The sequence below is a fragment of the Oncorhynchus nerka genome, linkage group LG27 (assembly GCF_034236695.1).
Source record: "Oncorhynchus nerka isolate Pitt River linkage group LG27, Oner_Uvic_2.0, whole genome shotgun sequence".
Taxonomy (NCBI): domain Eukaryota; kingdom Metazoa; phylum Chordata; class Actinopteri; order Salmoniformes; family Salmonidae; genus Oncorhynchus; species Oncorhynchus nerka.
Window position 1 is genome coordinate 14950266 of NC_088422.1, and position 20536 is coordinate 14970801.

Sequence of the window (20536 nt, forward strand, 5' to 3'; positions counted from 1 at the left end):
CATTGACTCGGTACCGGTACCCCCTGTATATAGCCTCGTTATTGTTATTCTATGTGTTACTTTAAAAAAATATATACTTTAGTTTATTTTGTAAATATTAAAAATGCATTGGTGGGAAAGGGCTTGTAAGTAAGCATTTCATGGTGAAGGTTTAGACTAGTTGTATTCGGCGCATGTGACAAATACAATTTGATTTGATTTGAGATACAGCTTTGCCATTAGTTGAAGGCAGCCAATAGTTTCTGAAAAGTCGTCACTTCCTGACATCTGTATTCAAATATCTGTATTCATCTCCAAAGTAACTATTTGTGCCCTGACTTTAAAAAAATGTTTCACAAAGAATAGTTAAAAGTATAGTTATCCTAGGTCTGATCTGTGACCTCTCACCCCACCTGGATAAGGAAGTGGGCTCCGTTTTGCAGGAAGGCGTCGTTGCGGATAGGCAGGGTGAGTCTGGCCTGGTCCTGGCCCTGAGAGAACAGCACGGTAGTAGAGCGGCTAGCGTTCAGGACCCTGTCCCGGGCCAGCCCAGGGTCCGCGGGCCCAGCAGGGATGTAGAGGGCGGTGAGGGACAGGGCCACCTCCCCCAGGGTACCCCCCTCCCGCAGAAAGCTGAGGGACAGGAAGCGGCTGTCGGGTTGACTCTGGATGGTCTGGGTCTTCTCGGGGTGGAAGAGGAACAGGCCGTACACATCATCACTGTCCTGGATGTAAAACACCATCTGTGGAAGGAGGGAGGAGAGGAAGGAGGGAAGAGAGTAAGGAGAGAGGAGAGGAAGGAGAGGAGAGGAAGGAAGGAAGGAGGAAAGGAAGGAGTGAGGAGAGGAAGAAGAGGATAGGAATGAGAGGAGAGGAAGGAGTGGGGAGAGGAGAGGAAGGAGAGGGAGAGGAGGGAGGAGAGGAGAGGAAGGAGAGGATAGGAAGGAGAGAAGAGGAAGGAGAGAAAAGGAAGGAGAGGAGAGGAAGGAGTGAGGAGAGGAAGGAGGGAGGATAGGAAGGAGGGAGGAGAGGAAGGAGAGGAGAAAGCATCCTTGTCATAAAAAGGAGCCCTGGGATAATTTTAGAGATGCATCCTCTTTAATTAAATGGGCTGAAATAGTTTTCATTAGTTTTTTTACTAGGACTTACTGTAGTCATTTGTCCAGGACTGTGTTGTAGCATTTAGAACTGTGTGGTAAATAATTTACAGTATATAAACTTGACATATACAGTGATTAACTACAAGAGTTTCCTTCTAATGCTTACAAGCACTTCTGAATGAATTCCCTAAACACATAAGGACAGCAGATACCACACGCTGAGAGTCCAATCACTGTGTGTGTGTGTGTGTTCTAATGTATTTAAACATAAACAAGGTTTAGATGTAGCTATTCCTTTCACACATAGCTAAGATGGGAAGCTGTGACAAAGACATTACAGTGCCACACACACACACACACACACACACACACACACACATACACATACACACACACACTCTCAGCCAGCCACTGCCCTGTGCTAGACATGGCACTAAGCTCCCAGACAAGCAACTTTCTCAAACTGTCTATCTGGTATGGCAAATAACCAAAAAAGCCTATACAGAGCTCCACAAAACACCAGCATTAACAACATGACAGAAAGGAATATTACATCTGATTAAGAAATACTAGAAAAACCTTTGGATGTATACAAAACAAATCATCAAACTCTAGTATTAGAAGAAATGATAGAAACTGAAATGATAGAACCATACTTTTGGACCTATCAATCAATAAATCAATCAAAAGCAGTAGAATCCGAATCTATAGCTGTAGTGTGATTGGCCAGACTGACCTCCATAGGTTCGTCCACCTCGGCCCCTCCCTGCACAGTGTCTGGCAGCAGTTGGAGGACGAAGGCCTCTGCCTCCTCTGGAAGCTTGTCTGCTGTGATGTTCAACAGCAGGGCCGTACTCATCTGGCCCGCCCTGAAACGCAACATGCCCCTTTCTGGGCTCAGGTCATCTGACACAGGCGAGCGGTCACTGGAGTTCCGACTGATGGTCCAGTTGACGGAGACGTCGCCATAGTTCCCCCCGTTCCTCACAATGGAGATACCGTCAAATCTTTAGGAATGAGAGGGGGTGGGGTTGTGAAAAGAGTGTCAATGTGTTTGGAAACTATTATGTAAAAATTGCATTGTACATTTTTTTTTCCATGCAATGTAAAATAAAATGGGATAATTGTGTGTAACACTTCAACCTGATCCAATGAGATTCTCCTCCTGACTGTAGTTCAACCCACCTGTCCGTTACATCCTCGTTGATACTGATTGGCTGAGTGAGAGGGCTGCTGCTGATTGACAGGACCCCGTGTGGCTTATCATTGGGTTCGATGGTGACCAGGATGGCTTTGGGAGGGATCAGCACGGCGTCTCCTCTCACAGTATCCTCCAGCAGCACCACTTGGAACGACTCTGCGATCTCCGGCACCTTGTCATCGTTGACTCTGAAGAGCAGTGGCACCTTGTAGACCCGCGGGGGAAACGTCACCCTGTGCACCGTCTGCAGGTCCACAAAATCCACCGCCGGTGTAGCGCTGCCCGCCCCTTCGCCACTGACGACCACGTAATCTACAGAGACCTCTGTGTCGTCGGAGCCCACCAGACGGCTGTGGTCAGCCAGGCTGCCACGGGTCACGGTCAGGGAGATGACCCCGGCGTTCTCGGCCACGGCCACCAGAGACAGGGAGAAGCGCAAGGGGCTGTCGTTACGGCGGATCTTCAGCTCTACACTGCTGCCGTTGGGGTTGAGGAGCGCCCCGCCCGCTACGCCAGTCAGCTTTACTGTGAACACCTCGTCATCCTCAGGGATCTGAGAGAGATGACAGGAAAAAAAGGTTTAGTGATATGTTACCATATAGAAATATATACAGTAAATAGATAGTGTTATCTCAATGGTTTAGTAACTCCTGGTTTACTTAGCCAGCAAAAGAAAGCTTCAGATGATCCATGTGTTTGATGTGGAGTTGTCTGGTGAAAGGTGTGATAACATGTGAAAGGAGGAAAAAGGACAGGGTACCTGGTCATCCTGGATGAGGAGGCTGAAGACCACCATAGCCCGTCCAGGTGGGATGGTGATGTTCCCCTGGTCTGGACTGAGGTCCTCCAGGGCAGAGTTAGGGCCTCCAGAGATCTGACCGTGTACAAAACACAACATAATGCCATAATGACAGTTCTGGAATAAGTTTACCTGAAAGAGGTGTGTGTGTGTGTGTGTGTGTGTGTGTCCTTGTGCATGTGAGGTTGGCATAAGTAGACCAGGTAGCTAAAAATGAAAACGGCCTAATGAAGGAGGTCAAACAGGGGTCAGTTACAGTGAACTCACCTCAAAGTTGACCGTCACTGTCCCATACGTCCCCTTCTCTCTGACCAGGCTGAGAGGCACATACTGGCTCCTCCCTCTAGGCTCATCCACGACGATCTGTTTAGTCTGGAGGAGAGAGAAAGATGAAGGGGTGGGGGGGGGATAAGTCAAAGGCAGTCAGAACTTGTCTTTTGTTTCACCTGAGAAACAAAGGGTCCTGCAGTCCCAGTATTCAGGGTGAGGCAGCTTTAGTAAGTTTGTTTACGTTTCACACAAAGTCTTCAGTGATTATGAAATGAATTAGTTCCTCTCCACAAGACGACAAGTTTCATTGACCACACAATGAGCATATTGACTCTAGAAACTAAACAAAAAAACATTGTTCAAAATCATAATTCCAGAGTCCTTTAATGATTTTCGAAGAAGATCCCAAATAAGACCCCAAGGGGAGCGCAAGGCAAGCCCCAATACATGGTTACCATAGTAACCCCAAAAACTGCCACTAACAAGTCCTGGGAGCAAACTGCTGCCATTGTGGTTGTGCTGCCCCTGGCAACCCCTGAACCCTTCTGCACAACCATCTGCATGGATCTGCTCTGTGGCGTTTAACCCCCACTCCTGACCCACTCCTGACCCACTGCACCCTTGTCCTAAACCTCATTTCCTTATCCTGACAGTGACAAAGCCTTCCCTCTCAAAACATCTAAGATGGTACGTACTGTATTCGGTAGCCAAATTATACCCCCTACGTGCTCTCAAATTCTCTGTGATAATAACAAACAAGACTGCAGAGTGAGACAAATTTAAACTACTGTAAAACTTCAATTAAACTCAGTCTCAAATAGCCGCCAGTCCCCTTTAATAGTCAGGCAACCGCGCATATGTCAGCAAATAAACGCCTTGTATCAAATAGACCCCGGGTCTAAAGGAATTCTATATGAGTTGATTTTTTAAAAATGTATTTAACTAGGAAAGTCAGTTAAAGAACAAACTCTTATTTACAATTACAGCATAGGAACAGTGGGTTAACTGCCTTGTTCAGGGGCAGAACAACACATTTTTACCTCGTCAGCTCAGGGATTCGATCTAGCAACTTTTCGGTTACTGTCCCAACCCTCTAACCACTAGGCCACCTGCCACCCCAAGGTTAACATGAATGACCATGAATTGTTTACGAAGTTTCATGTTTGATTTGTTACATTAAATAATTCAGTAATTAAAATGATGGCAATCATCTGTTTTTATCGTCAGTAAGAAGCTGAGAACTGCTAGCCATTGGCTGCTAACAGCTGAGAACATCCAGCTAACTGGCAAGCACAAAAACAGTCAACAACTTTGGAAGTACTGAACACCAGAAATCGGCCCATCGCCCTCTAAGTGGCGAAAGTAAGAACTGCCAAAAATGCACAGTCAAAGAGGAGAACAATTATTCTGTCAAGGAAAAAATAAAAATTCATTAAAAAAGGCATACTGAGACAAAGGAAACGTGACACCATGGAAATGATAACACATTAGTGCAGGAAATGATAACACATTAGTGCAGGAAATGATAACACATTAGTGCAGGAAATGATAACACATTAGTGCAGGAAATGATAACACATTAGTGCAGGAAATGAATACCTTTATTACAATCTTCCTCATTAACTATGAAAATGGGCAAAAGCTGTTTGCATTAAGTCATAGACACCTGCCTCAAATAGAAGCCTGCCTCAAATAGAAGCATGTCTCTAATAAGTGCCTGTTGTGATCAGTGATTTAAGTTTCACGGTAAAAGTAAACTTTAAATACAGAATGCTCAGGACTTGGGATTCACTTTACATTTACTGAAGGTTGAACTAATCGTCTTAAACTGGTTGAAACAGAATGCAAGCAAGAATCAACACTGGACAGACAGGTGAGTCTTACCGAGTTGAAGGAAATTATTCCGAAGGCGTTGTCATTGGACAGGATGGTGATAGTGGCTCTGTTGGGGGTCCCCAGTCTCACGCCATTGGAGGAGCTCTGGAAGAAGAGCAATGATGAGAGATGTATAAACCTGTCCCCTTATCAGGCATACAAACATAGTCACAGACACACACGCACAAACTCACGCCCAAACTCACGCATGTACACACAAACACACACACACACACACACACTCTCAGATTACTATAGCTCTCAGCAGCCTACCTCTCAGGTTAGCTCTCAGCAGCCTACCTCTCAGATTAGCTCTCAGCAGCCTACCTCTCAGATTACTATAGCTCTCAGCAGCCTACCTCTCAGATTACTGTAGCTCTCAGCATCCTACCACTCAGATTACTGTAGCTCTCAGCAGCCTACCTCTCAGATTACTGTAGCTCTCAGCAGCCTACCTCTCAGATTACTGTAGCTCTCAGCATCCTACCACTCAGATTACTGTAGCTCTCAGCAGCCTACCTCTCAGATTACTGTAGCTCTCAGCAGCCTACCTCTCAGATTACTGTAGCTCTCAGCAGCCTACCTCTCAGATTACTATAGCTTCCAGCAGCCTACCTCTCAGATTACTGTAGCTTTCAGCAGCCTAGCTCTCAGATTACTATAGCTCTCAGCAGCCTACCTCTCAGATTAGCTCTCAGCAGCCTACCTCTCAGAGTATCTCTCAGCAGCCTGCCTCTCAGATTAGCTCTCAGCAGCCTACCTCTCAGGTTAGCTCTCAGCAGCCTACCTCTAAGATTAGCTCTCAGCAGCCTACCTCTCAGATTACTATAGCTCTCAGCAGCCTACCTCTCAGACTAGCTCTCAGCAGCCTACCTCTCAGATTAGCTCTCAGCAGCCTACCTCTCAGATTACTATAGCTCTCAGCAGCCTACCTCTCAGGTTAGCTCTCAGCAGCCTACCTCTCAGATTAGCTCTCAGCAGCCTACCTCTCAGATTAGCTCTCAGCAGCCTACCTCTCAGATTACTATAGCTCTCAGCAGCCTACCTCTCAGATTACTGTAGCTCTCAGCAGCCTACCTCTCAGATTATTGTAGCTCTCAGCATCCTACCACTCAGATTACTGTAGCTCTCAGCAGCCTACCTCTCAGATTACTGTAGCTCTCAGCAGCCTACCTCTCAGATTACTGTAACTCTCAGCAGCCTACCTCTCAGATTACTATAGCTTTCAGCAGCCTACCGCTCAGATTACTGTAGCTCTCAGCAGCCTACCTCTCAGATTACTGTAGCTCTCAGCAGCCTACCTCTCAGATTACTGTAGCTTTCAGCAGCCTACCGCTCAGATTACTATAGCTTTCAGCAGCCTACCGCTCAGATTACTGTAGCTCTCAGCAGCCTACCGCTCAGATTACTGTAGCTCTCAGCAGCCTACCTCTCAGATTACTGTAGCTCTCAGCAGCCTACCTCTCAGATTACTGTAGCTCTCAGCAGCCTACCTCTCAGATTACTGTAGCTCTCAGCATCCTACCACTCAGATTACTGTAGCTCTCAGCAGCCTACCTCTCAGATTACTGTAGCTCTCAGCAGCCTACCTCTCAGATTACTGTAGCTCTCAGCAGCCTACCTCTCAGATTACTATAGCTTTCAGCAGCCTACCTCTCAGATTACTGTAGCTCTCAGCAGTCTACCGCTCAGATTACTGTAGCTCTCAGCAGCCTACCTCTCAGATTACTGTAGCTCTCAGCAGCCTACCTCTCAGATTACTATAGCTTTCAGCAGCCTACCACTCAGATTACTGTAGCTCTCAGCAGCCTACCTCTCAGATTACTGTAGCTCTCAGCAGCCTACCTCTCAGATTACTGCTAGCAGCCTTTCTAGCAGCCTACCGCTCAGATTACTCTCAGCAGCTTTCAGCAGCCTACCGCTCAGATTACTGTAGCTCTCAGCAGCCTACCTCTCAGATTACTGTAGCTCTCAGCATCCTACCACTCAGATTACTGTAGCTCTCAGCAGCCTACCTCTCAGATTACTGTAGCTCTCAGCAGCCTACCTCTCAGATTACTGTAGCTCTCAGCAGCCTAACTCTCAGATTACTGTAGCTCTCAGCAGCCTACCTCTCAGATTACTATAGTTTTCAGCAGCCTACCTCTCAGATTACTGTAGCTCTCAGCAGCCTACCGCTCAGATTACTGTAGCTCTCAGCAGCCTACCTCTCAGATTACTGTAGCTCTCAGCAGCCTACCTCTCAGATTACTGTAGCTTTCAGCAGCCTACCACTCAGATTACTATAGCTTTCAGCAGCCTACCGCTCAGATTACTGTAGCTCTCAGCAGCCTACCTCTCAGATTACTATAGCTCTCAGCAGCCTACCTCTCAGGTTAGCTCTCAGCAGCCTACCTCTCAGATTAGCTCTCAGCAGCCTACCTCTCAGATTAGCTCTCAGCAGCCTACCTCTCAGATTAGCTCAGCAGCCTAGCTCTCAGCAGCCTACCTCTCAGATTAGCTCTCAGCAGCCTACCTCTCAGATTACTGTAGCTCTCAGCATCCTACCACTCAGATTACTGTAGCTCTCAGCAGCCTACCTCTCAGATTACTGTAGCTCTCAGCAGCCTACCTCTCAGATTACTGTAGCTCTCAGCAGCCTACCTCTCAGATTACTGCTAGCCTACCACTCAGATTACTGTAGCTCTCAGCAGCCTACCTCAGATTACTGTAGCTCTCAGCAGCCTACCTCTCAGATTACTGTAGCTCTCAGCAGCCTACCTCTCAGATTACTATAGCTTTCAGCAGCCTACCTCTCAGATTACTGTAGCTCTCAGCAGCCTACCTCAGATTACTGTAGCTCTCAGCAGCCTACCTCTCAGATTACTGTAGCTCTCAGCATCCTACCACTCAGATTAGCTCTCAGCAGCCTACCTCTCAGATTACTCTCAGCAGCCTTCTCAGATTACTGTAGCAGCCTACCTCTCAGATTACTATCAGATTACTGTAGCTCAGCAGCAGCCTACCTCTCAGATTACTGTAGCTCTCAGCAGCCTACCTCTCAGATTACTGTAGCTCTCAGCAGCCTACTCTCAGATTACTGCTCTCAGCAGCCTACCGCTCAGATTACTCTCTCAGAGCCTACCTCTCAGATTAGCTCTCAGCAGCCTACCTCTCAGATTACTATAGCTCTCAGCAGCCTACCTCTCAGGTTAGCTCTCAGCAGCCTACCTCTCAGATTAGCTCTCAGCAGCCTACCTCTCAGATTACTGCTCTCAGCAGCCTACCTCTCAGATTACTGTAGCCTACCTCTCAGATTACAGCCTACCTCTCAGATTACTGTAGCAGCCTACCTCTCAGCAGCCTACCTCTCAGATTATTGTAGCTCTCAGCATCCTACCACTCAGATTACTGTAGCTCTCAGCAGCCTACCTCTCAGATTACTGTAGCTCTCAGCAGCCTACCTCTCAGATTACTGTAGCTCTCAGCAGCCTACCTCTCAGATTACTATAGCTTTCAGCAGCCTACCGCTCAGATTACTGTAGCTCTCAGCAGCCTACCTCTCAGATTACTGTAGCTCTCAGCAGCCTACCTCTCAGATTACTGTAGCTTTCAGCAGCCTACCGCTCAGATTACTATAGCTTTCAGCAGCCTACCGCTCAGATTACTGTAGCTCTCAGCAGCCTACCTCTCAGATTACTGTAGCTCAGCAGCCTAGCTCTCAGCAGCAGCCTACCTCTCAGGTAGCTAGCAGCCTCCTCAGATTAGCAGCCTACCTCTCAGATTAGCTCTCAGCAGCCTACCTCTCAGATTAGCTCTCAGCAGCCTACCTCTCAGATTAGCAGCCTCTCAGCAGCCTACCTCTCAGATTACTGTAGCTCTCAGCAGCCTACCTCTCAGATTAGCTCTCAGTTCTCAGCAGCCTACCTCTCAGATTAGCTCTCAGCTCTCAGCATCCTAGCAGCCTACCTCTCAGATTACTGTAGCTCTCAGCATCCTACCACTCAGATTACTGTAGCTCTCAGCAGCCTACCTCTCAGATTAGCTCTCAGCAGCCTACCTCTCAGATTACTATAGCTCTCAGCAGCCTACCTCTCAGGTTAGCTCTCAGCAGCCTACCTCTCAGATTAGCTCTCAGCAGCCTACCTCTCAGATTAGCTCTCAGCAGCCTACCTCTCAGATTACTATAGCTCTCAGCAGCCTCAGCAGCCTCTCAGATTACTGTAGCTCTCAGATTACTGTAGCCTACCTCTCAGATTACTGTAGCTCTCAGCAGCCTACCTCTCAGATTACTGTAGCTCTCAGCATCCTACCACTCAGATTACTGTAGCTCTCAGCAGCCTACCTCTCAGATTACTGTAGCTCTCAGCAGCCTCCTCAGATTACAGCTCTAGCCCTACCTCAGATTACTGTAGCTCTCAGCAGCCTACCTCTCAGATTACTATAGCTTTCAGCAGCCTACCGCTCAGATTACTGTAGCTCTCAGCATCCTACCTCTCAGATTACTGTAGCTCTCAGCAGCCTACCTCTCAGATTAATGTAGCTCTCAGCAGCCTACCTCTCAGATTACTGTAGCTCTCAGCATCCTACCACTCAGATTACTGTAGCTCTCAGCAGCCTACCTCTCAGATTACTGTAGCTCTCAGCAGCCTACCTCTCAGATTACTGTAGCTTTCAGCAGCCTACCGCTCAGATTACTGTAGCTCTCAGCAGCCTACCTCTCAGATTACTGTAGCTCTCAGCAGCCTACCTCTCAGATTACTGTAGCTTTCAGCAGCCTACCGCTCAGATTACTATAGCTTTCAGCAGCCTACCGCTCAGATTACTGTAGCTCTCAGCAGCCTACCTCTCAGATTACTGTAGCTCTCAGCATCCTACCACTCAGATTACTGTAGCTCTCAGCAGCCTACCTCTCAGATTACTGTAGCTCTCAGCAGCCTACCTCTCAGATTACTGTAGCTCTCAGTAGCCTAACTCTCAGATTACTGTAGCTCTCAGCAGCCTAACTCTCAGATTAGCTCTCAGCAGCCTACCTCTCAGATTAGCTCTCAGCAGCCTACCTCTCAGATTACTATAGCTCTCAGCAGCCTACCTCTCAGGTTAGCTCTCAGCAGCCTACCTCTCAGATTAGCTCTCAGCAGCCTACCTCTCAGATTAGCTCTCAGCAGCCTACCTCTCAGATTACTATAGCTCTCAGCAGCCTACCTCTCAGATTACTGTAGCTTTCAGCAGCCTACCGCTCAGATTACTATAGCTTTCAGCAGCCTACCGCTCAGATTACTGTAGCTCTCAGCAGCCTACCTCTCAGATTACTGTAGCTCTCAGCATCCTACCACTCAGATTACTGTAGCTCTCAGCAGCCTACCTCTCAGATTACTGTAGCTCTCAGCAGCCTACCTCTCAGATTACTGTAGCTCTCAGTAGCCTAACTCTCAGATTCTTGTAGCTCTCAGCAGCCTAACTCTCAGATTAGCTCTCAGCAGCCTACCTCTCAGATTAGCTCTCAGCAGCCTACCTCTCAGATTACTATAGCTCTCAGCAGCCTACCTCTCAGGTTAGCTCTCAGCAGCCTACCTCTCAGATTAGCTCTCAGCAGCCTACCTCTCAGATTAGCTCTCAGCAGCCTACCTCTCAGATTACTATAGCTCTCAGCAGCCTACCTCTCAGATTACTGTAGCTCTCAGCAGCCTACCTCTCAGATTACTGTAGCTCTCAGCAGCCTACCTCTCAGATTATTGTAGCTCTCAGCAGCCTACCTCTCAGATTACTGTAGCTCTCAGCAGCCTACCTCTCAGATTACTGTAGCTCTCAGCAGCCTACCTCTCAGATTACTGTAGCTCTCAGCAGCCTACCTCTCAGATTACTATAGTTTTCAGCAGCCTACCTCTCAGATTACTGTAGCTCTCAGCAGCCTACCGCTCAGATTACTGTAGCTCTCAGCAGCCTACCTCTCAGATTACTGTAGCTCTCAGCAGCCTACCTCTCAGATTACTGTAGCTCTCAGCAGCCTAACTCTCAGATTACTGTAGCTCTCAGCAGCCTAACTCTCAGATTACTATAGCTTTCAGCAGCCTACCGCTCAGATTACTGTAGCTCTCAGATTACTGTAGCTCTCAGCAGCCTACCTCTCAGATTACTGTAGCTCTCAGCAGCCTACCTCTCAGATTACTGTAGCTCTCAGCATCCTACCACTCAGATTACTGTAGCTCTCAGCAGCCTACCTCTCAGATTACTGTAGCTCTCAGCAGCCTACCTCTCAGATTACTGTAGCTCTCAGCATCCTACCACTCAGATTACTGTAGCTCTCAGCAGCCTACCTCTCAGATTACTGTAGCTCTCAGCAGCCTACCTCTCAGATTACTGTAGCTCTCAGCAGCCTACCTCTCAGATTACTGTAGCTCTCAGCAGCCTACCTCTCAGATTACTATAGTTTTCAGCAGCCTACCTCTCAGATTACTGTAGCTCTCAGCAGCCTACCGCTCAGATTACTGTAGCTCTCAGCAGCCTACCTCTCAGATTACTGTAGCTCTCAGCAGCCTACCTCTCAGATTACTGTAGCTCTCAGCAGCCTAACTCTCAGATTACTGTAGCTCTCAGCAGCCTAACTCTCAGATTACTATAGCTTTCAGCAGCCTACCGCTCAGATTACTGTAGCTCTCAGCAGCCTACCTCTCAGATTACTGTAGCTCTCAGCAGCCTACCTCTCAGATTACTGTAGCTTTCAGCAGCCTACCGCTCAGATTACTATAGCTTTCAGCAGCCTACCGCTCAGATTACTGTAGCTCTCAGCAGCCTACCTCTCAGGTTAGCTCTCAGCAGCCTACCTCTCAGATTAGCTCTCAGCAGCCTACCTCTCAGATTAGCTCTCAGCAGCCTACCTCTCAGATTACTATAGCTCTCAGCAGCCTACCTCTCAGATTAACTCTCAGCAGCCTACCTCTCAGATTACTGTAGCTCTCAGCATCCTACCACTCAGATTACTGTAGCTCTCAGCAGCCTACCTCTCAGATTACTGTAGCTCTCAGCAGCCTACCTCTCAGATTAGCTCTCAGCAGCCTACCTCTCAGATTACTATAGCTCTCAGCAGCCTACCTCTCAGGTTAGCTCTCAGCAGCCTACCTCTCAGATTAGCTCTCAGCAGCCTACCTCTCAGATTAGCTCTCAGCAGCCTACCTCTCAGATTACTATAGCTCTCAGCAGCCTACCTCTCAGATTACTGTAGCTCTCAGCAGCCTACCTCTCAGATTACTGTAGCTCTCAGCAGCCTACCTCTCAGATTATTGTAGCTCTCAGCATCCTACCACTCAGATTACTGTAGCTCTCAGCAGCCTACCTCTCAGATTACTGTAGCTCTCAGCAGCCTACCTCTCAGATTACTGTAGCTCTCAGCAGCCTACCTCTCAGATTACTATAGCTTTCAGCAGCCTACCGCTCAGATTACTGTAGCTCTCAGCATCCTACCTCTCAGATTACTGTAGCTCTCAGCAGCCTACCTCTCAGATTACTGTAGCTTTCAGCAGCCTACCGCTCAGATTACTATAGCTTTCAGCAATCTACCGCTCAGATTACTGTAGCTCTCAGCAGCCTACCGCTCAGATTACTGTAGCTCTCAGCAGCCTACCTCTCAGATTAATGTAGCTCTCAGCAGCCTACCTCTCAGATTACTGTAGCTCTCAGCATCCTACCACTCAGATTACTGTAGCTCTCAGCAGCCTACCTCTCAGATTACTGTAGCTCTCAGCAGCCTACCTCTCAGATTACTGTAGCTCTCAGCATCCTACCACTCAGATTACTGTAGCTCTCAGCAGCCTACCTCTCAGATTACTGTAGCTCTCAGCAGCCTACCTCTCAGATTACTGTAGCTCTCAGCAGCCTACCTCTCAGATTACTATAGCTTTCAGCAGCCTACCTCTCAGATTAGCTCTCAGCAGCCTCAGCAGATTACTGCTCTCAGCAGCCTAGATTAGCTCTCAGCAGCCTACCTCTCAGATTACTGTAGCTCTCAGCAGCCTACCTCTCAGATTACTGCTCTCAGCAGCCTCCTCTCAGATTACAGCTCTAGCCTACTCTCAGATTACTGTAGCTCTCAGCAGCCTAACTCTCAGATTACTGTAGCTCTCAGCAGCCTACCTCTCAGATTACTGTAGCTCTCAGCAGCCTACCTCAGATTACTGTAGCTCTCAGCAGCCTACCTCTCAGATTACTGTAGCTCAGCAGCCTCCTCTCAGCCCTACATCCTACCTCAGATTACTGTAGCTTTCAGCAGCCTACCTCTCAGCTCAGCCTACCCTCTCAGATTACTATAGCTTTCAGCAGCCTCCGCTCATTACTATAGCTTTCAGCAGCCTACCGCTCAGATTACTGTAGCTCTCAGCAGCCTACCTCTCAGATTACTATAGCTCTCAGCAGCCTACCTCTCAGATTAGCTCTCAGCAGCCTACCTCTCAGATTACTAGCTCTCAGCAGCCTACCTCTCAGATTAGCTCTCAGCAGCCTACCTCTCAGATTACTGTAGCTCTCAGCAGCCTACCTCTCAGATTACTCTCAGCATCCTACCACTAGCTCTCAGCAGCCTACCTCTCAGATTACTGTAGCTCTCAGCAGCCTACCACTCAGATTACTGTAGCTCTCAGCAGCCTACCTCTCAGATTACTGTAGCTCTCAGCAGCCTACCTCTCAGATTACTATAGTTTTCAGCAGCCTACCTCTCAGATTACTGTAGCTCTCAGCAGCCTACCTCTCAGATTACTGTAGCTCTCAGTAGCCTAACTCTCAGATTACTGTAGCTCTCAGCAGCCTAACTCTCAGATTAGCTCTCAGCAGCCTACCTCTCAGGCTAGCTCTCAGCAGCCTACCTCTCAGGCTAGCTCTCAGCAGCCACACCATTAAAGCACCATTATTGTATTTTCTGTGTGGAAAAATCTTTTTTACTCATTACCTTAAAGGGAAGGCTAGTTAGCATTGTCTCGCAAAACTACCTCTAACTTTCATCATACTGAACACAGAGACATACACTGTGTGTAATGTTTTGCAAATAGTGTGAAGCTGACAATGTGCTTACAGTTGTGCAAATCTAGCCTTGTGTTTTGCTCCTTGAGTGTAAGGTTTTACTGATTGTGGGAAAAGTTCAATTTTAGTGTGTAAGCAATCGTAAAAAACAAACACTGTCAAAGTTATAGACACTCTGTCTATGTAGGGACTGTTGGTGGAAGAAGGTGAGGACCAAGATGCAGCATGGTACGTTTTCATCATTATTTTAATAAACTGACCACTAAATACAACAAGGAACAAAATAAACAGCTCCGTCAGGTGCAAAACACACAAAACAGAAAATAACTACCCACAACCCATAGTGGGAAAACAGGCTGCCTAAGTATGGTTCTCAATCAGAGATAATGACAGACAGCTGTCCCTGATTGAGAACCATACCCGGCCAAAAACAAAGAAATACAAAAACATAGAAAAAAGAACATAGAATGCCCACCCTAGTCACACCCTGGCCTAACCAAAATAGAGAATAAAAAGCCTCTCTATGGCCAGGGAATGACAGTCTAGTCTGGAGGCATTCTTCCTCGTTTTTTTGGATCCAGCTTTATTTACATTCTGCACCTGTATTAATTAATATCATCACCTGACTCCTGCCTGACTGTTGATGCTTCACAACCCCTGATAAGACCGTATAGGGTCCACTATTATTAAACTACCCTGACCTGACTCTATTTCGCTTGGTATATGTATCGAAATCAGCTGAACAATAATAACCTATTACCAATAATAACCTTATTCAAGAAATGCAACTCTTCCCCCCCCTTTCTTTCTGTGTGTGTGTGTGTATGTGTGTTTGCGGGTTTGCTTGCATGCCAGTGTGTGTGTGTGTGTGTGTGTGTGTGTGTGTGTGTGTGTGTTTGTGGGTGTGCTTGCATGCCAGTGTGTGTGTGTGTGTGTGTGTGTGTGTGTGTGTGTGTGTGTGTGTATGAGATACTGAGTGAAAGAAAAAGCTTATCTCCTCTGCTTTCACGCCTTTATTCAAACATGACTTTTCCCAGCTGTAACAGAGCTTTCTTTCAGGCGCTGAGCTTTTGTCATAGCCGACACACAGACACAGAATCCAAACGCTCTCCCAATCCAGCCTGCAGGCCCTGCCAGGGGTCCGTACCCTCTGGGACACCATCACAACCCAACAAGCACCAACACTCCACAGGAATCCCAGCCCCCAAGCCCTACCCAGACCCCAAGCCCAGACCCCAAGCCCTGCCCAGACCCCAAGCCATTCCTAGACCCCAAGCCCAGACGCCAAGCCCTGCCCAGACTCCATGCCCTGCCCAGACCCCAAGCCCTGCCAAGACCCCAAGCCCTGCCCAGACCCCAAGCCCAGACCCCAAGCCCTGCCCAGACCCCAAGCCCTGCCCAGACGCCAAGCCCTGCCCAGACTCCAAGCCCAGACCCAAAGCCCAGACCCCCAAGCCCTGCCCAGACCCAAGCCCAGAACCAGTAGCCCTGCCCAGATCACAAGCCATTCCTAGACCCCAAGCCCAGACGCCAAGCCCTGCCCAGACTCCAAGCCCTGCCCAGACCCCAAGCCCTGCCCACACCCCAAGCCCTGCCAAGACCCCAAGCCCAGACCCCATGCCCTGCCCAGACCCCAAGCCCAGACCCCAAGCCCTGCCCAGACCCCAAGCCCTGCCCAGACCCCAAGCCCAGACGCCAAGCCCTGCCCAGACTCCAAGCCGAGACCCAAAGCCCAGACCCAGTAGCCCTGCCCAGATCACAAGCCCTGCCCAGACTCCAAGCCCAGACCCCAAGCCCTGCCCAGACTCCAAGCCCAGACCCCAAGCCCTGCCCTGCCCTGTGGGATTACAGTATGAGGGACCGTTCCTGGACAATTCCAGCTCACCCTTTGTTTATGATTGTCTGGAATTCTATTATAAAAATTATAATCTTCTATCTAGCATCCTGGGAAGTGTAGCCCAGCTAGTGATGACATCATTACTCAAAAGCAGAAGGGGAACACCAAACCCTCTCATCTCCAACCAATCCCACCCTGTCCAAAACAACTGTCCTTCCAATCCCAATCCCACCCGGTCCAAAACAACTGTCCTTCCAATCCCACCCTGTCCAAAACAACTGTCCTTCCAATCCCACCCTGTCCAAAACAACTGTCCTTCCATCCATTTTTAAATGTATCGAGCCTAACAGCTTTCTGCTTGTCAGAAATGACTGATTCGCCAAGCCATCATCCTCTCATCCCCCCTGTGCTTGATCTGTGAGGCCCCTTAGCACGTAGATCATCATTCAGACAGACCTTTGCCTGATGTAGGCTGCCTGTCTGTTACAGAGCCATTAGTCAAAGCGTGTAGACAGTCAGACAGTGGGAGCCAGCCCCTTCATCATCAATCACATGGCGACAGCCTGCTAATGACACCATGGCGACAGCTTGCTAAGGACACCATGGCGACAGCCTGCCAATGACACCATGGCGACAGCCTGCTAAGGAAACCATGGTGATCTCCTCTCTATGCATCGTGGGAGAGGTTTCTCTCTGCACAGCCCATCACTGTTTGGCTATGTCATGGCCTACTACCCCCATGCCGGGCTCTAGATTATACCCTTCTCGTGTGAGGGAATCCTCCAATATGTTCTCTAGTGTCTGTCCGTCCATCCTGTCCCCCCGTAGCACGGTCCCAGCTATAGGAAGCACGTTGGTTTCTCCCACATGGTTTGTTTGATGATGTGAAACGGCTGTCTTACTGTGACTTCACACAGCTCCTGACTCTGGGCTTTAATCTACTGTGTGGTGAAGCCTTGGCTGTCAGAATTACTTTCTGCTCACAAAGGTGTCTTTTGGTGGAACCTTCTTCAGCAGCCCACTGGCCCAGCCCTGGAACAGCCCGGTGGCCCAGCCCTGGAGAACCCCGGTGGCCCAGCCCTGGAGAAGCCCAGTGGCCCAGCCCTGGTGAACCCCTGTGGCCCAGCCCTGGAGAACCCCGGTGGCCCAGCCCTGGAAAAGCCCAGTGGCCCAGCCCTGGAGAACCCCGGTGGCCCAGCCCTGGTGAAGCCCAGTGGCCCAGCCCTGGAGAACCCCGGTGGCCCAGCCCTGGAGAACCCCGGGGGCCCAGCCCTGGAGAACCCCAGTGGCCCAGCCCTGGTGAAGCCCAGTGGCCCAGCCCTGGAGAACCCCAGTGGCCCAGCCCTGGTGAACCCCTGTGGCCCAGCCCTGGAGAAGCCCTATAGATACACATCAATGGGAATCCAGGGCCTCTCAAGTCTTTCTGCTGGTGTTGAAATGGGGAGGCCCTGGGGCAGTGGTTGGACCAGGGTGAGGGATTAAGACACTCAGACACACTCATAAGCATTGCAACACATACACACATATAAATGCACACACGCACATATTGACACATGAGCATGGTACAAGGGAAACCATAATAACTCCTGAATTTGAATGACCACACACACACACACACACACAAACACAAACACAAACACACACACAAACACACACACAAACAAAAACACACACACACACACACACACACACACATACACACACACAACCCAACACACACTCTCTTTCCATTACCTGTAGCCTTAGGTTGAAGACAAAGGTCTCGTCGGCCTCGGGCAGCTCGTCGTCCCTTACAGCGATGAAGATGGTCTTACTGGCCTCTGACGACAGCAGGAAGGCTGCAGCCGTGGAGGCCTCAAAGTCCCCTGTGTCATCTCCCTCCAACTAGAAGCACCATTACAGTTGATGTTGTAATAATTTGACTTGATCTTACACCACTTAAAGACAGACTGACTCACACTCAGCCTGTATGAAGATATAGAATGCTGGGGTCAACTCAACTGTGCCAACTGCTAGGGATAGAGTATTGAGATTTAAGGAACTGTTGAAAGAATATAGGAGCCTCAATAGGCCTGGGAAAGCTCCAAACAGGCCATAATATAAGAGCCTCAATAGGCCTGGGAAAGCCCCAACCAGGCCAGAATAGCTTCAATAGGCCTGGGAAAGCCCCAAACAGGCCACTAGTTTGCCAGACACCCATGGGGAGGGAGAAGACACTGGCTCCCATGTGGAAGCTGACACATTCATTCTGATATGGGTGACAGTTACTGCCAACGTACTGCAGGCCTTTCATCTCACACACTGCCTCCCACAGTACAAAGGTAACTTATCTTATCCTCTTAAGGATACCTGCATTTGACAACTCAGGAGCAGACCAGCTTCGGTGACAACCGGGGTTGAGGCTAATGCTCCACTGTTCAGCCCTAGTGCTGTGTGATGCTAAATACGGCTGCTAGAATCCTGATGAGGACCAAAAAATGTGATCATATTACTCCAGTGCTAGCCTCCCTACACTGGCTTCCTGTCAAGGCAAGGCCTGATTTCAAGGTTTTACTGCTAACCTACAAAGCATTACATGGGCTTGCTCCAACCTATCTCTCTGATTTGGTCCTGCCGTACATACCTACACGTACGCTACGGTCACAAGACGCAGGCCTCCTAATTGTCCCTAGAATTTCTAAGCAAACAGCTGGAGGCAGGGCTTTCTCCTATAGAGCTCCATTTTTATGGAATGGTCTGCCTACCCATGTGAGAGACGCAGACTCGGTCTCAACCTTTAAGTCTTTACTGAAGACTCATCTCTTCAGTGGGTCATATGATTGAGTGTAGTCTGGCCCGGGAGTGTGAAGCTGAACGGAAAGGCACTGGAGCAACAAACCGCCCTTGCTGTCTCTGCCTGGCCGGTTCCCCTCTTTCCACTGGGATTCTCTGCCTCTAACCCTATTATAGGGGCTGAGTCACTGGCTTACTAGGGCTCTTTCATACCGTCCCTAGGAGGGGTGCGTCACTTGAGTGGGTTGAGTCACTGATGTGATCTTCCTGTCTGGGTTGGCACCCCCCCTGGGTTGTGCCGTGGCGGAGATCTTTGTGGGCTATTCTCGTCTCAGGATGGTAAGTTAGTGGTTGAAGATATCCCTCTAGTGGTGTGGGGGCTGTGCTTTGGCAAAGTGGGTGGGATTATATCCTTCCTGTTTGGCCCTATCCGGGGGTATCATCGGATGGGGCCACAGTGTCTCCTGACCCCTCCTGTCTCAGCCTCCAGTATTTATGCTGCAGTAGTTTATGTGTCGGGGGGCTAGGGTCAGTTTGTTATATATGGAGTACTTCTCCTGTCCTATCCGGTGTCCTGCGGGAATTTAAGTGTGCTCTCTCTAATTCTGTCTTTCTTTCTCTCTCTCGGAGGACCTGAGCCTTAGGACCATGCCTCAGGACTACCTGGCATGATGACTCCTTGCTGTCCCCAGTCCACCTGGCCGTGCTGCTTCTCCAGTTTCAACTGTTCTGCCTGTGATTATTATTATTTGACCATGCTGGTCATTTATGAACATTTGAACATCTTGGCCATGTTCTGTTATAATCTCCACCCGGCACAGCCAGAAGAGGACTGGCCACCCCACATAGCCTGGTTCCTCTCTAGGTTTCTTCCTAGATTTTGGCCTTTCTAGGGAGTTTTTCCTAGCCATCGTGCTTCTACACCTGCATTTGCTTGCTGTTTGGGGTTTTAGGCTGGGTTTCTGTACAGCACTTTGAGATATCAGCTGATGTACAAAGGGCTATATAAATGAATTTGATTTGATTTGCTAATCGTGGCTGGACACCATTGCATTAAACCGACACTTACCCACAACTGTCCCCTACAAGCCTTTGTCAGAGAGACTAGTGCCAAGTTAGAGGAGATTACGTAAACACAAAGGTATCTAGATAACACTAGGTCGAATATGACCAGGTCGTTCTTACCAGAACCAGTGTGGTCACGTTGACCGGGTCTCCGATCCTCTCCACCACTAGGCGAACCACGGTGGTCTCGTTGACCACAAAGTCCGTCTGTCCCAGGAACCTCAGCTCAGCTGACTCAAGCCTGGCACTCGGGATGGACAGAGCCAGAATCAACCCAGCTAGTGTGAGGACAGTTGGCATTCCTGTCAGATGGATAGAAGACAGACAGACAGACGGCACAGACAGACAGACAGACAGACAGACAGACAGACAGACAGACAGACAGACAGACAGACAGACAGACAGACAGACAGACAGACAGACAGACAGACAGACAGACAGACAGACAGACAGACAGACAGACAGTGAGAGAGACAGAGAGACAGAGAGACTGAGGAAGATCTTCACAAAACTGAGCATTCATAGAACATTGTTGGGATACAAAAGAGGAGTATATTGGTGTATGTTGGCCATTGACACAGTGTTATAGGTTAGGTGCTCCAGAATAAGCAGAACAGGATCAGATTGGCAAGATAGAAGGGAAATGCCCC

The 20536-nt window shown here is 48.8% G+C and overlaps 1 protein-coding gene across 1 annotated transcript in view; it reads right to left on the bottom strand.

Moving 5' to 3' along the window:
- The window catches only part of LOC115111158 (adhesion G-protein coupled receptor V1-like), a 248439-nt gene extending 228253 nt beyond the window's left edge, over nt 1–20186 (bottom strand). The window contains exons 1-8 of the mRNA XM_065011405.1: nt 20007–20186; nt 17784–17933; nt 5234–5329; nt 3347–3451; nt 3041–3154; nt 2265–2833; nt 1816–2086; nt 393–722 (exon numbers count right to left, since the gene is read on the bottom strand). Coding sequence (XP_064867477.1) covers nt 393–722; nt 1816–2086; nt 2265–2833; nt 3041–3154; nt 3347–3451; nt 5234–5329; nt 17784–17933; nt 20007–20186 — 1815 coding nt within the window. The remainder of the gene's footprint in view (nt 1–392; nt 723–1815; nt 2087–2264; nt 2834–3040; nt 3155–3346; nt 3452–5233; nt 5330–17783; nt 17934–20006) is intronic.
- Nucleotides 20187–20536: the final 350 nt, after the last annotated feature.